Raw genomic sequence first — 14,784 nt, 5'->3', positions numbered from 1 at the left:
TCTCATTTCTTTTCTCAATTTTTCTTCTTCCTCTCTTCTTTGAATCCTTTTTGAGCTCTTCTAAGAGGTCCTTTTGGAGTTGAGAACAATATATAAATGCCTTTCTTCTCTTGTAGGCATTTTGTCACTGCTTTCCTCTTCTGAAAAGGCATTTTTATCATCCCCATCAGAATAATAGCTTCCTATGATTAGCACTTTTGTGGGGGTTTTTTGGGTTTTTTTGCTCATTTTGATAGTTGAGCTCTGCTCCTGGAGTAGAGGGGGAACAGTCCCAAGTTTTTTGTTATGGGTCTGGTTCCCCTGGCTTTCTGCTCTGGTGCTAGTGGTTTGTTCCCAGCCCTGCATGTTGCACTAACATTCCCAGGGTCAAACTTTGTCTTCCAAGCTGGGATTAGTACCTTCACTAAATCATCTGCTGAGTTAGGATCTGAGTTGCTCTGTGGCTAAGAGCCTCTTGCTGGCTTCCCAGTTCTCTTGCTTACTCTGGGCTCTCCTTTTACCCACATGAGTCAGATCTTTTCTGAAGTTCCTCCATGATATATTGAGTTGAGATCTTGTTTCACTCTGGTTTTTTGTGGGTTCTTGTCACTTTAGGGTCTATTTAGAGGCTTCATTTCAGCTGTTTCAGGAAAAACTCAGGGAGCCTCCTAGTTTTGTGCCACCATCTTGGCTCCTGAGAAACTAATTTCAATAGTTTAGTGGGGTAGGAAGACAAATTATAAGAAGCTGACATGAGGACATGAAAATAAGTATAAGCAACTCTTCAGAGGTTTGTCTAGGGAAAAAAAAGTTACGCAGGATGATAGCTTACAGTGACAACTTAGACATTTTTGTAGACATTTTGTAAAGATAGTCCTAGAAGAGATTAGGGAAGATGAATTCAGGGACACAAGTGAAAGAATTGGACTTGTCAGGCCGAATAGCCAACTTAATTTTTTGTAAGACTGAATATTAACATTACCTTCAGATTGAATATTAACATTCCCTTCAGTTAAAAATGTTTGCTTTATAATATTGTGGAAGCATAGGAAGATTTCCTATAAAGCTAGAGGAGCATATTAAATTTGAGTATTGAAACTCCAAGAAAATCTTAGAATTTGGATTGATGATTACTTCCTTTGTTTTCTGACAGTTTGTATATGGGTGAAGCCTTTATTTTAGAGAAAATGTACAACATTTTACTCATTGATAAGAATAAGGAACAGAAAATCTATTCAGTAATATGTAATATAAAATATACAGGAAAAGGAATGGAAAAAATGAATCCATTTAGCACACAGAAAGAGGAAACATTTACATGACATTTAACTAGAAGTTAAGGCAGCAATTACATTTGGGTACATTTTCTCGTGCTATTTGATAGAAACTAATTTTTTTCTTTATTCCTCTCTTCTGTGCTCCCTACCAACTCCCCAGTACCCACAGACAAAAAACATTTTGTTAGAAAAGCAAGAGAGTACAATGGAAAGAGCACTATATTTAGTGATCGACAAGATATATATTAAGGGAGAATGAGAAGTCAAATACAATACTGAGATGGCAGACCCAAGAAACTGAATCCAGTGTTATCTTGAACAGAAATAAGGAAATTTGAAGGAGGCTAGGTTTGTGGGGAAAAATTGAACTGTGTTTTGGATGTGTTGAGTTTTAGATATTTCTTTTTTTTTTTTTAATAGATATCTCTTTTGAAATGTCCAAAAGTCAATTGATGATGTGAGACTGAAGCTCAGGAGAGAGATGAGTCTGGGTATATAGATCTAGTATTAATCTGCATAGAAATAAAAATTGAACTCATGGGAGCTGATGAAATCATCAAGTGATAGAAGAGAATCGGGCTCAGAATAGATTCTTGACAAACACCAATCATTAGTGATCACGACTTTGGTGAAGATTTAGCAAAAGAGACTGGGAAAAAATGGTCAGACAGGTAGAAAGAGACCCAGAGGGAGCAACTTCATGATAACCCAGAGAAGAGAAATTATCAGGAGAGGCTGGTCCTCATTCCAATTCAGAATTGTCATATAATGGGAGAGCTTCTGATGCAAAGCATGGTGTTGCCATCTTATGGCTGTTTAGAGTATTGCCACTAAGGACTTGTAAAAGCTGTTTTATGTTTGTGCCACATTAAGAACTGAAAAGAACATTGGAATGATGTCATTGACACCAGCCCTCTCATTTTAAGTGACAGAGCTGGAATTTGAACCAAGGTCTTCTGATGTCAAATCCTACATTACATCATCTGTATTCCATTTTCCAGTCTATAGTTGTCTGTAACATGGTTTTAAATAAATGGAAAAATAGTATTTCCCCTTTGAAATGCCCTGTATCAGTGGGTGATATGTAGTCTCTGACTTACTGTCTGTCTCTAGGTGCAGGAAAGGTGGCTACAAGATAATCTTACTCTGAGAAAGAGAAATGAGGAACTGAAAGAAGTTGAAGAAGAAAGAAAGCGGCACTTAAAGGAGATGGGACAAATGCAGGTTTTACAACTGAAAAAGTAGGAGCTTTTAAAAGTTTATTCTTTAATTTGTTTAAAAATTTTCATTAATGAAAAACAATTCAAAGCCTTTACAATTTAATTTTGATACATTTTAAATTCACATAACATTAAAGAATTCTTGAGTTGATAGAAAAGTATTCATTATTTTTAGAAAATGAGAGAAATTTCAAGGAAGATCAAAGAATCGATAAAAGTTTAGAAAAAGTATATTAATTTAGAAAAACTAAACTATTTAATTCAAATAAACATTTATTAAGGATCATATATTTAGGCACAAGAGAAAAGCAGTGTGGTAAGGTAGTTAGAGGGTCAGCCTTGAGTCAGGCAAATCTAAATTCAAGACCAGACTCTAACCCTAGCTAGATGAACATAAGCAAATTACTAAACTCTCAGTGTTGCATGGTCTTCCCCACTCTTCACAAGCAGTTCTCTAAGATTATGCATTATAGATAAGCTACAAATCTACAAAGGTCATTAGTCACTAGAGAGAAAGAGGAAAATGAAACTGTTCTTGTCTTTAAGGAAGTTTTATTCCTTGAACACCAAAGCTTTATATATGAGCTAAGTTGACAAGGAAGAGAACCCCCAATAAACAGGGCATCAAAAAAGGGTTGGAGAAAGAAGTGGTGGTTGAAGTGAGCCTGGAAGAAAGCAAAAGATTGAAAAGCAGAGATCAGGAATACTTTCCAGGTCTTTGTGCATGTGTGAAGTGGGACAGGGATTGTCAGCTTCATTGAGTCTTGCCTATTATCACACAGTTCCTAAGGATCTGGAAACAAGATTTCTACACAGGACTCTTGATTCCAAGTACAGAACTCTCTCCAGTCTCTCATGATGATTTTCTTAGCTCAGATCATCCCAATGTTATTTGTCAATGAAACTAGAAAGAGAACAGCAAATAGGAGTTTCAGCATTTCCATTGCAGTCTCTATCGTCAAATCTGGACCTAGTGCTCCTCTGTAAGGAAATGTGGTAGCAGCACTTCAGAAGATCAAGTCAGAAGTGGCTGGATCTGAACAAAGGCATTCTGAATGTTATCATACTCAGAATGACACAATTTTTAAAGCACTCCTGGCCTGATTTTTAAGGTATTTTAAAGAAGAGAAGATTTCAAAATAATAGAAAAAATTTGTGGACAGCATTTGAAGGGGGGAAAAAATTTACAACAACTACAACTCATGTTCATCTCTCTCTAAAATTTCATGAAAATAATGCATGGTTTAAAGGTAATTTAAATGAAAACATAAGGAAATATGTTTTGTCAATGATTTTTTATAGCAGAATATAAGCTTTTGCTGAATTTGTTATTTATTGATTACTCAAAAAAGATATTCAACTTAATTAAATAGATTATAGCTATAAAGACACTTTGTGTCTCTTATCTACATATTTAAATTATACAAGATTTCATGACTGAATTCAACCATGAATTAACCAACTCATTAATCTATTGAGTATCAGTAAGGCATAAAATAAGGAAATAGGTGCACCATTGTCATGGAAGATACCAGACAAAAGATTCTTTGTCATAGCAAGGTTCTCCATGTACTTCTATTTATGAATGGCGTTTTGCTTACTATTTTATGCTCAAGCATACTAAATCTCTTTACTGAGATCCATGGTTACTTGAAAGAGATCAACATAACCATTCAAACTAAAACAATAGTAAAGAATGCACATTACCCAGGTTACATTATGTAGTTGAACAATAGCTCACAGAGTTGGTCTGTTTGTCTATAAGTATGTAAATATTGAGTGCATACCAAAGATAAATATAGAACCAGGTCTGAAATTTTTTTTAGAAAAGGTCCTATTACATTGCATTTGGGAAATCATGCCGTGATTTTAATTCTTCCTTTGCCACAAAAGCATCATTATGGTAATGCTATAGTCTTATGAATCATGAATGCTATAATATCTGAAGAATCAGAATTGCATTTGATCCAGAGGGGAATTTGGAGTCACATATTGGACATAAGTAAGCCACAAAATATTGCCAAAAAAGAAAGTACACTACATGTGGTAAGACAGCCCACGTGTTACATTGGTAGTCACAAAATATTAAAAGAACTAGAGCAATACCACCAACAATTTGGATAGGTGCCATGAGAATTTATGGTAAAATATTGAATAACTACAGGATGGAAAAGAGTGAGTAGACTATACCAGTGAAGGGAGTACCCATGTTGATAAGTTCTTAGATTCATTTAAGGAGAATTATTTATAGAATTTATTCCCTCTCTGTAACAATCTATTATTTCCATTTTAGAGAGAGAGGGGAAACTGAGAGATTGTCTTTTATTAATTGATTCTTAGCCTCAGTTCCTCAAGCAAATAGGTTGTTATGAGGATTATATAAAATTTTATAAATGTGTGTGTAAATGTGTCTGTATGTATATATGTATGTACGTATGTATCTCAAAGAGCAGCCTGGTGGTGCAGTAATTACAGGATGGGCCCTGGAGTCAGGAGGACCTGAGTTCAAATATGGCCTCAGGCACTTAATACTTACTTAGCCATGTGACTTTGGGCAAGTCACTTAACCCAATTGCCTTGCAAAAAAGATTATCTATGTATCACTTATTCTTTACCCTTGCTTCCTAACTATCTCCTCTCCTTTTACTGTCAGATACATCTTGAATGATTTATTTTATGCCACTTCTTGCTGTTATTGATAGTAATGCTATACCTTATTTATATCCACTTTCTATATCTTTATTTTTTAAAAATTTTATTCATTGTGAACTTAAATACAAAAAGATAAAAAGTAAATCTATGTACATAACACACACAAAAAGAGAATTCTTTCACTGTTTACTTTTTTAAAAACTATGTAATAAATACTATACATTGTTTTTAAAGCTGCCCTACTTTTCTTTGCTGTTTTTTTTTTATTTTTGATGCAACAATGAGGTTAAGTGACTTGCCCAAGGTCACACAGCTACAAAGTATCAAATGTCTGGGATCACTTTCAAATTCAGGTCCTCATGATTCCAGAGTGTCACCCAGCTGCCCCTCTTTACTCCCTTTTAAGTTTTCTTTTGTTCTCTGCTGTGTATTTTTTTTTCTTCCTACCTCCCTGCTCACCCCACACTAGGGAAGACCACCATTAGACACAGATACCATTCTATACATACTTCTGTTTATCAGTTCTTTCTCTAGAAGTGGATAACTTCTTCCTTCATAGGTCTTTTTTTAGTTGAGTATTTGTAATACTCAAAATGTAACAATATTATTGCTATTGTATATAATGTGCTCTTGGTTCTGCTCATATCACTCTTCATTATTTTATGCAAGTCTTTACAAGTTTATCTAAAATCAACCAGCTCACCATTTCTTGTAGCAGAGTAGTTTTCCATCATGATCATTTACCACAGCTTATTTAGCCATCCCTTCAATTTCTAGTTCTATGCCTCCAGAAAGAGAGCTGCTATAACTATTTTAGAACATATAGATTCTTTTCCCTTTTTTCCCTAATTACCTTGGCAAACAGATCTAATAGTGGTACAGCTGGGTCAAAGAGTATGCACAGTTTTATTACTCTTTGGACATAATTTCGGATTGCTCTCCAAAATGGTTGAATTGGTTCACAATTCCACCAGCAGTGAATGAGTGTCCCAATTCTTCTATATTCCCTCCAAGATTTGTCACTATCCCATTTTAGCAAATCTGATAAGTGTAAGATATCTCAAAGTTGTATTAATTTTTGGTTCTCTAACATTGATTTAAAGCATTTTTTCATCTGACTATACAGTTTTCATTTCTTTATTGAAAAACTGTTCATATACTTTGACCATTTAATAATTAGGGAATGATCACTCCACAGCTTTCCATTGACCCTTGACTTACTTGAAATTTATTCCATGATTCATAGCAGTCAATGTAAAAACATTGTTGGGTTTTTTTTAAGTTTTTGCAAGGCAGTGGGATTACGTGGCTTGCCCAAGGCCACACAGCTAGGTAATTATTAAGGGTCTGAGACCAGATTTGAACTCAGGTACTCCTGATTCCAGGGCTGGTGCTCTATCCACTGTGCCACCTAGTCACCCCCATTGATTTATTTTTTAATATATAGTGTTTGCTTCAGGATGTGTCTTGGAGTGATTGAAAGTGATTTACGTTTTCCCAAAGAGAGGGAGACAGGTTGCTACAGCAGACTTTGAGGACAGGGAACCCGGATTTACATTATGATTCTGCCACTAGCTGTGTAATATTGGGGAAGTAATTTAACTTAGGTGAGCTTCAGTTTTCTTCCTTATACTGTAGAGGGTTAGACTAAATGACTTCTAAAATCCCTTCCAGCTTTAGATCTGTGATCCTAATCTGGTTACCCAATTCATCATTCTCCTCAGTTCCTCTGACTTTAATCTTCATTCCACTGCAAACATCAGTAGGGATAATCATACTTATAACTATGTTACCTGTAAATGCTACCTTCCTGATTCTGATCTTTGATAGTTCTTCTCTGATCATTGTTTCCTATTTTTTCATCTCTACCTTTGGTGAATCTTCATCCTTGATAGAATCATGTCTGCACTGTATTCCATTGCACATTTTAGGAAAGGTTTTGGTAAGCTGAAATATCTCCAGAGAAAGCAGTCAGTTTGGTAGAGAACCTTGAATTTGGGCCATACAAAGATCATTAGAAGGAACTAGACCTGTTTATCTTGGAAAAGAGAATACTTGAGGGGATGTGATAGTTTTAAGTATTTGAAGGGCTGCCATATAGATGAGGGAATAAACTTGTTTTTCTTGGCCCCATGAGACAGAAACAGGGGCAATGGTTAGACATTACAAAGAAATAAATTTAGGCTTGAGGAAAGAAAAAAACTCATATCCAAAAATAACATGAATTTCCTAAGGATATTGTAGGTTCCCTTCCTTCAGTGTATATATGAAACAGCTACAGCTGAAAGAAAGGACACGCCAGTGTGTCAATCATGTACCACAGAGTCTATGAACTGGACCAGATATTCTTGGAGGTCCTTTCTGTCTCTTGATGTTCTAAGATTTTGTGAAACTAGACTAGGGAGTTGTTCACCAAAACTGACAGTCCATCTCCTGTTTCCAAACAGTCCTATAAGCCACTCCTCATGTCTGAGAAGCAGTTTTTCTCCTTGTCTTTAAAAGTTTTCACAGGTGATCCCTTCTTCAGGAAACCTTCCCCCATCTCCCATATTAAAACAATTTTCCTCTTCAGCTTTCTTTGTACAGTAGTTAATATGTGTGTATATCAGATATTCTCAGTGAAATGTATATTCCTTTTGATCAGAGGGTATTTTGTTCCTGTTTGCACATCTCTAGCCCCAGCACAGTGCTTTTCACAGAGGAGATATTTACTAAAGACTTACCAAATTGAATTTTTTTCAAGTTTTTTTCTTGAAGCTGTTGTGAATCACATAGTGATTTTCAATGAAGTTTTAATTTTTTCCTTCCTTTTCAGTGAATATCAGACATTAGAAGAAAAAATAGAAACACTGAAAAGAAATCACAGTTTAGCATTAGGTCGACAAAAAGGCTATGAGGAAGAAATTATTCATTTTAAGAGAGAACTGCGGGAACCACAGTTTTGTGATGCCGAGGAAAAGTACAGAGAAATGATGATTGTGATGAGAACAACAGAACTTGTGAACAAGGACCTCGACATTTATTACAAGGCACTGGACCAGTAAGTATCATTTTATAGACCTGATTCTTATTTCCTTCAAAGAATACACAGTTCTCTAGTTATTCAATTTTTTTTGTTAATTCTCCAGAAATTTACATCTTTACCTGTACATGAGCAGTTCTTGAATTGCATAAGTAGACTATTCCACAGATACCTAAGTAAAGTGATTTTTACTCTAATACAAATTTGCCTGCAGGTGTGAGAAGAGAAAGGAGGAAAAAAGGTAGGAAAGATTCCATACACAAGTGAAAGGAGTTCACTAGATATTTGTTTAACCCTTTGATTCTCCTTTGGTGAATCTTCATCCTTGGTAGAATCATGTCTGCACTGTATTCCATTGCGCATTTTAGGAAAGGTTTTGGTAAGCTGAAATATCTCCAGAGAAAGCAGTCAGTTTGGTAGAGAACCTTGAATTTGGACCATACAAAGATCATTAGAAGGAACTAGACCTGTTTATCTTAGAAAAGAGAATACTTGAGGGGATGTGATAGGGACACACAGTTCAAGGACACAGGGGACAAATGGTGGCTACATGGGTAGGATGAGGTAAAGGTACCTTTCTTAGCACTGAACTTAACAAGTCAAGTCCCCAATCTGGCAGCAGCTATCCTGGCATCTGTTGTTCTGTTTTCAGCTGGAGGGGAGGGAGGCAGGTCTTGAAGCACTCAGCTTAGAGTGGGAGAAAGCTCTGTACTTTTTAATCAAGTTAAGTAGGTGGTTTTTGGAATGCAGATTTCTTTCAGAATTCTTTATATAAAGTTGAATTTGTTTAATACAAATTTACATAAATCCACAACTCTATAAATAGTCTCATCTCAAAGAACTATTCTTTAGGATCTCAAATACATAAAAAGGGAATAGACATGGTAGAAAAATAAGCCACAAAGTGGTATGCCCAGACTCTGTAGGGTACATGGAAATCATGAGGTGAATTACACATGGATGGGCCTTTGGAGTTTTAAAAAACCACTATCTACACATTGAAAGGTTGAGGATTTTATTTGGGTTATATTCAGTCTTAGAAATTTCAGAAGGATTGATTAGGTGTTTATATTAATAGTTTGTTGTTTGACTGTGGTTTGCAATAAAAGGGCTCTTGGTATGAGTTTTTGTTGTAATGGGACCTGTCTTTTAAAATAAGCTTTTAAAAGTTGATTGATCAACATTTAAAGATGTAGAACTATTATGTTCAAAACATGTTGGTGAAGCAGTATATTATGTAGAAAGAACAGATTTGGAGCCAGAGGACCTGGCTTCACAGCTAACCTCTGACATGTATTACCTCAGTGAGCTGGGTTTATTAACCTCCTTGGTGCTCAAATTCTTTACCTCTAAGATTATGAGGAACAGTAAGAAGGTCAGTTTAGTTGGATTATAGAGTACATTAAGGGAGGTAATTAAAAAAGACTGGAAAGGCAGGTTTGGAGCTAATTTGGAAAGGACTTTTAAAAAATAGAGGTATTTATATGTGTTCCTAGAAGTAATAGAGAAACACTAGAGTTTTAGTAAAAGAGGGTCCAATTTATACTCTGATTTAGGAAAATCACTTTTGTAAGTGTGTGAATTAGTGTGGGAAAGTAAGGATACTGATTAGGATTCTTATTACAGGTAGTCCAGGTGAGAGGTGATAAGGATTTGACTGAAGGGGTGTTGTGCAGAGAAAGGGATGGACACATAATGTGTTGTGGAGATAGTAAGGACAAGACTTTGTGATGTGGCATGAGTAAGAATAGGGAGGGACAGGAACAAATATAAATGCCTCTATTTTTTTAAAGCCCTTCACTGATTATCTAGGTGAGGGTCCTTAATGTGATGGCAGTGGGAGGAAAGAAGGGATAGATATGATAGGACCTGGTAAATGACAAAAGAAGTCAGATGAGGAAAGAATTAAAGATAACACTAAGGTTTTTATTATTGGGGAAAAAGTCAGTATTCTGCTCAGAAAACTTCAGTGAGTCCCATTTGCCAGGATAAAGTTCAGATTACTTATTTCAGGATTCAAGAGTCCCTGTAGCCTACCTGTTTTCCCTTACTCTCCTATCAAATCAAACCACCTTTTCATTTCTGCACTTCTTTGCCTTTTACACCTTTCCTCAATGTCATTTCCTCATCCAAAATTGCCCATTTCCTTATATCCTTGCTCCTCACCTCTCCAACCCCTCATCTTCTCCTGATGAAATCTTCCCCATTCTTCAAAGTCTATTTCAAGTGCCACTTCCCTCCTCAATCCTATTTAAATGGATCTCACTTCCCCTTCTGAACTCCTTACCTTGTTCTGTACCATTCTTGTACCACTTAACTGTATTCTGCATTGTATTACAATTATTTGTATATTTATCTTAATTCTTCATTTTAGGCTGAAAGTTCCTGATGGCAGAGATTCATATTCATAAGCCTTGCCAAGCCATGTGCTGTATAAGAACTCAGTGACCTATTAGTAGACTGAACTGAAGGGAACCCAGCAACCCCGTTTTGTACAAGTTTTCCTGCAAAAACTGAATTCAGCTTTTCTCTCTTCAAGAAAACATAGCCCCAGATACTTTTTTTTTTTACCTCTTAAAGTTAAGCCTGAATTCAGTTTAGGGTTGCATTTGTGTGTTTATTTCAGGCAATGCAGGAAATTAGCTTTGCATTTTTAAGAAAAGCTGATTGGTATCTGTTATTAGTAATCATCCTAAAAAATCACTGAGACTAAATATCTTCATTGGTCAGAGAATTCTGAGTCTAAATGTACATGTAAGAAAAATCCATTCCCCCTCTCACTTTGGGATATATAATGTATCAATTAATATTCACCCTGAATTTGGAACATATTACTAAACAGAGCAAATTTTCTCTTCTGCCTCATGACTTTTTGTATGACAAGAAAGGAAAGACCCTATATTCACTGGTTACAGAACAAGCAGTCCTTTAAGGTTGAACTCTTAAGTAACAGCTAAAGCTGACCTTCACCCTTGGACCTTAGAGAGCACTTTATTTTGCAGTTCTCTAATGCACTAATCATGTAATGTTTAGCATAACTGCTTTGTGTTTATGTATTATCCTCTTACTGACTGTAAGCTTCATGAATTTCTCACCTAAATTGTCTCCCCAGTCTCTAGCATTCTACTTTGGACAGAATAGATCTTTCATTCATCTTTGTAAAGGGATGAAAGATGCATAGACATCATTAACTGCCTCTCCTAAGTTACCAATGATTTCTCAATCTCCAAATTGAAAAGCCTTTTCTCAGTGTTGACTTTTCTTGACCTCTTCGTTGGGTTTGACTTTCTTGATTGTTTTCTCCTTTTGGGTACTCCCTCCTCTCTAAATTTTCCTAATACTTCTCCTTTGGTTCTCTTTCTACCTATCTGCCTCTCTGACCATGCTTCTGTCTCCTTATATGTCCACTAACCATGGATATTCACAAATGCTCTGTCCTGTACTCTCTTCTCTTTTTTTCCTCAATGCAATTTCACTTGGTGATTTCATCAGTTCCCATGGTTTCAGTTATCTTCTGATTCCTAGAATTACATATCCAGTTCTACTCTTTCACAAGATCCGGTTTCTCATCGCCAACTGACTTTTAGACAATTTGTACTGGATAGCTTGTGGATATCCCAAACCAGCCTATCCAAAACAGATTGTCTTTCTCTTCAAACTCTTTTACTTTCCGTCTTTCCTATTAGGTTGAAGATACCCTCCATCTTCCTTCAGGCTTGTTACCTTGGTGTCATTCTCACCACCTAGCTGTCTCTTTCCATCTACTTTCTTTTCTTTTTTTTTTAAGATTTTTCAAGGCAATGGGGTTAAGTGGCTTGCCCAAGGCCACACCTCTAGGTAATTATTAAGTGTCTGAGGCCGGATTTGAACTCAAGTACTCCTGACTCCAAGGCCGGTGCTCTATCCACTGCGCCACCTAGCCACCCCTTCATCTACTTTCAATATATTTATTTACATACCTCCTCCATTAGAAAAATGACCTTGGGGTGGCTAGGTAGTGCAGCCCTGTAGTCAGGAGTACCTGAGTTCAAATCCGGCTTCAGACACTTAATAATTACCTAGCTATGAGTCCTTGGGCAAGCCACTTAACCCCATTTGCCTTGCAAAAACCTAAAAAAGATAAAGAAAAAAAAGTGACCTTCTTGAGGACAGGAACTATTTCCAGCAAGTAAGGAATAAGTAAATGACTGTTTAGTAGCTAACTCACTGAATGAAATAAATTTCTTTCCACTTTTTTTCCCATATCTGCCTATTAAAATTAACTTTTTGCTGTAGTCCATTTTGTATTGTTCTACTTTTTTAAACTTTTTTTTGCAAGGCAATGGGGTTAAATGACTTGCCCAAGGTCACACAGCTAGGTAATTATTAATTATCTGAGGCCATATTTGAACTCAGGTCCTCTGAAATGCAGGGCCAGAGCTCTATCCACTGCACCAGCTAGCTACCTCCTCTCCTACTTTGTGTATTGTTAATGAAATAGTTAAAGATATCAGGGAGCCAATCAAGCAAGCATAATTTGCCAAGGAATGGGAAAAGAAAGGAGACTTAACAGTACTGGCACAGTGCCTTGACTTCAGCACACATTTCAGCACTTACGGAAGTATTATGGAAACATGAAAAGCCATTGGCCTCTGCAGGGATGTATGATCCTTTGTTACTTGAAATGATTACCACCATCCCAAGAGGCAGTATGATATGGTGGAAACAGCTATATACTTTTTAATGTTTATTTCTTTTTTTCTCAATTATACATAAACAAAATATTTTTAATATTTGTTTTTTTAAAATTTTGAGTTCCAAATTCTTTGCCATTCCCCTCCTTTCTCCTCCCTTGAAAAGGTAAACGATTAGATATAAATCGACATTAGCAATCATGTAAAACATTTCTACATTAGCATGTTGTGACAGAAAATGCAGACCAAAAAAGGCAAAAAATAATAAGAAAGTTTTAAAAGTATGCTTTGGTCTGCATTAAAATTCCATCATTTCTTTCCCTGGAGATCGAAAGTATTTTTCATAAATCCTTTGGATCATCGTATTGCTGAGAATAGCCAAGGCTTTCACAGTTGATCATCATACAATATGAAACAGCAATACATTTGGACTCAGGAGATGCTGTTTTGAATGCTGGCTCTGATTTTGTAATTGTAGGATTGCACAAAATAGTTACCTCTCTAGTTTCCTCATCTCCAAAATGGGGATAGTAATATTGCAATACCTTCTTTATTAAATTGTTGATAGTCAAGTGAGATTATGTAAAGCACTTTGTGACCATCAAATGTTATATAAATGTTGGGGCAGCTAGGTGGCACAATGAATAGAGCATTGGCCCTGGAGTCAGGAGGACCTGAGTTCAAATCCGGCCTCAGACACTTGATAACTACCTAGCTGTGTGACCTTGGGCAAGTCATTTAACCCCATTGCCTTGCAAAAACCAAAAAAAATCATATAAATGTCAACCTTTACTGTTATTTTATTATTCCTAAGGGGCGGCTAGGTGACATAATGGATAAAGCACCGGCCTTGGAGTCAGGAGGACCTGGGTTCAAATCCAGTCTCAGACATTTAGTAATGACCTAGCTGTGTGGCCTTGGGCAAGCCATTTAGCCCCATTTGCCTTGCAAAAACCTAAAAAAAAATTAATATTTTATTATTCCTCTTTCCCCAGTTTATAACAGTAACTTGAATAGTTTCTCTATCCTCTATCTCATTCTCCATGCCATTGCCTGATGAATCTGCCTTAACATCAGTTAGGAACCCTCCCTTCACCACTTCTGCCCCCACCTGTGATCTTTCCCTCTTCTGAACAGTCATAACAGTCTACATTCCCTTTGTGCACTTTTCCTTTTGCCTTGTATTATAGGTCTCTTTAGGTGCATCTTCTCAGTGGACTATGTAAAAGCTCACAAGGAAGTAGATATGTCTTTATTCAACCTGTTTCCCCCTCATCTTCAAACACAGCCTTGCACTCACTCAGTAAATTGGTTGAATTTTATAGTCAGTATATTTCCCCATTACATAATATTCTGAGTGTGGACAGATAGGTAGCACACTGAATAGAGTTCTGGCCTTCAAATCAAGAGGACAGAAGTTTGAATCCAGCCTCAGACATTTATTATCTGTGTGACCTTGGGCAAGTCACTTAACCCTGATTGCCTCACATCCAGGGTCATCTCCAGTAATCCTGATTCATATCTGGCCAATGGGTTCAGATGACTCTGGAGGAGAAAGTAAGGCTAGTGACTTAGCACAGTACCACCCCACTCAAATCCAGTTCATGTGCTTGTCATGGCATCATCTCTGATACCATGGTCTTCTTCAAGAATGAAGGACAAAAATTATTATTATAATTATGAGTTATATGTGGTTTTCTTTAAGATTTCAAAACATTTTAAAAAATGTTTTAAGTCATACCAGACCTCACGAAATATCTGACATTCTCTTTGGGGTCCTTCTGATTATTAAATAATCTCCTTATCTCTAAGAAACTTTGAGTTCAAAAATCAGACAATGCCTCTCCCTTCTTCCCTCCACCTATGTTCTAATGCTGTTGAAGTTTACATTTCATAGCCAAGGTAGGAATGAAAGGGAAACAAAAGGATTTTATTTCTACCATGGATAAGTTGGTTTCAGT

At 36.4% G+C, this 14,784-nt stretch overlaps 1 protein-coding gene across 1 annotated transcript in view; it reads left to right on the top strand.

The window, feature by feature from the left end:
- RAD50 (RAD50 double strand break repair protein) overlaps positions 1-14,784 on the top strand; it is an 80,860-nt gene that overhangs the window by 55,616 nt on the left and 10,460 nt on the right. Inside the window, exons 21-22 of the mRNA XM_074213270.1 lie at positions 2,370-2,497; positions 7,944-8,168. Of these exons, the coding sequence (XP_074069371.1) occupies positions 2,370-2,497; positions 7,944-8,168 (353 nt within the window). The remainder of the gene's footprint in view (positions 1-2,369; positions 2,498-7,943; positions 8,169-14,784) is intronic.

This window comes from Macrotis lagotis, chromosome 1, assembly GCF_037893015.1.
Source record: "Macrotis lagotis isolate mMagLag1 chromosome 1, bilby.v1.9.chrom.fasta, whole genome shotgun sequence".
In the NCBI taxonomy this organism is placed as follows: Eukaryota; Metazoa; Chordata; class Mammalia; order Peramelemorphia; family Peramelidae; genus Macrotis; species Macrotis lagotis.
The sequence above is the reverse complement of the archived record's forward strand: the minus strand, read 5'-3'. Positions and strand labels throughout refer to the sequence as shown.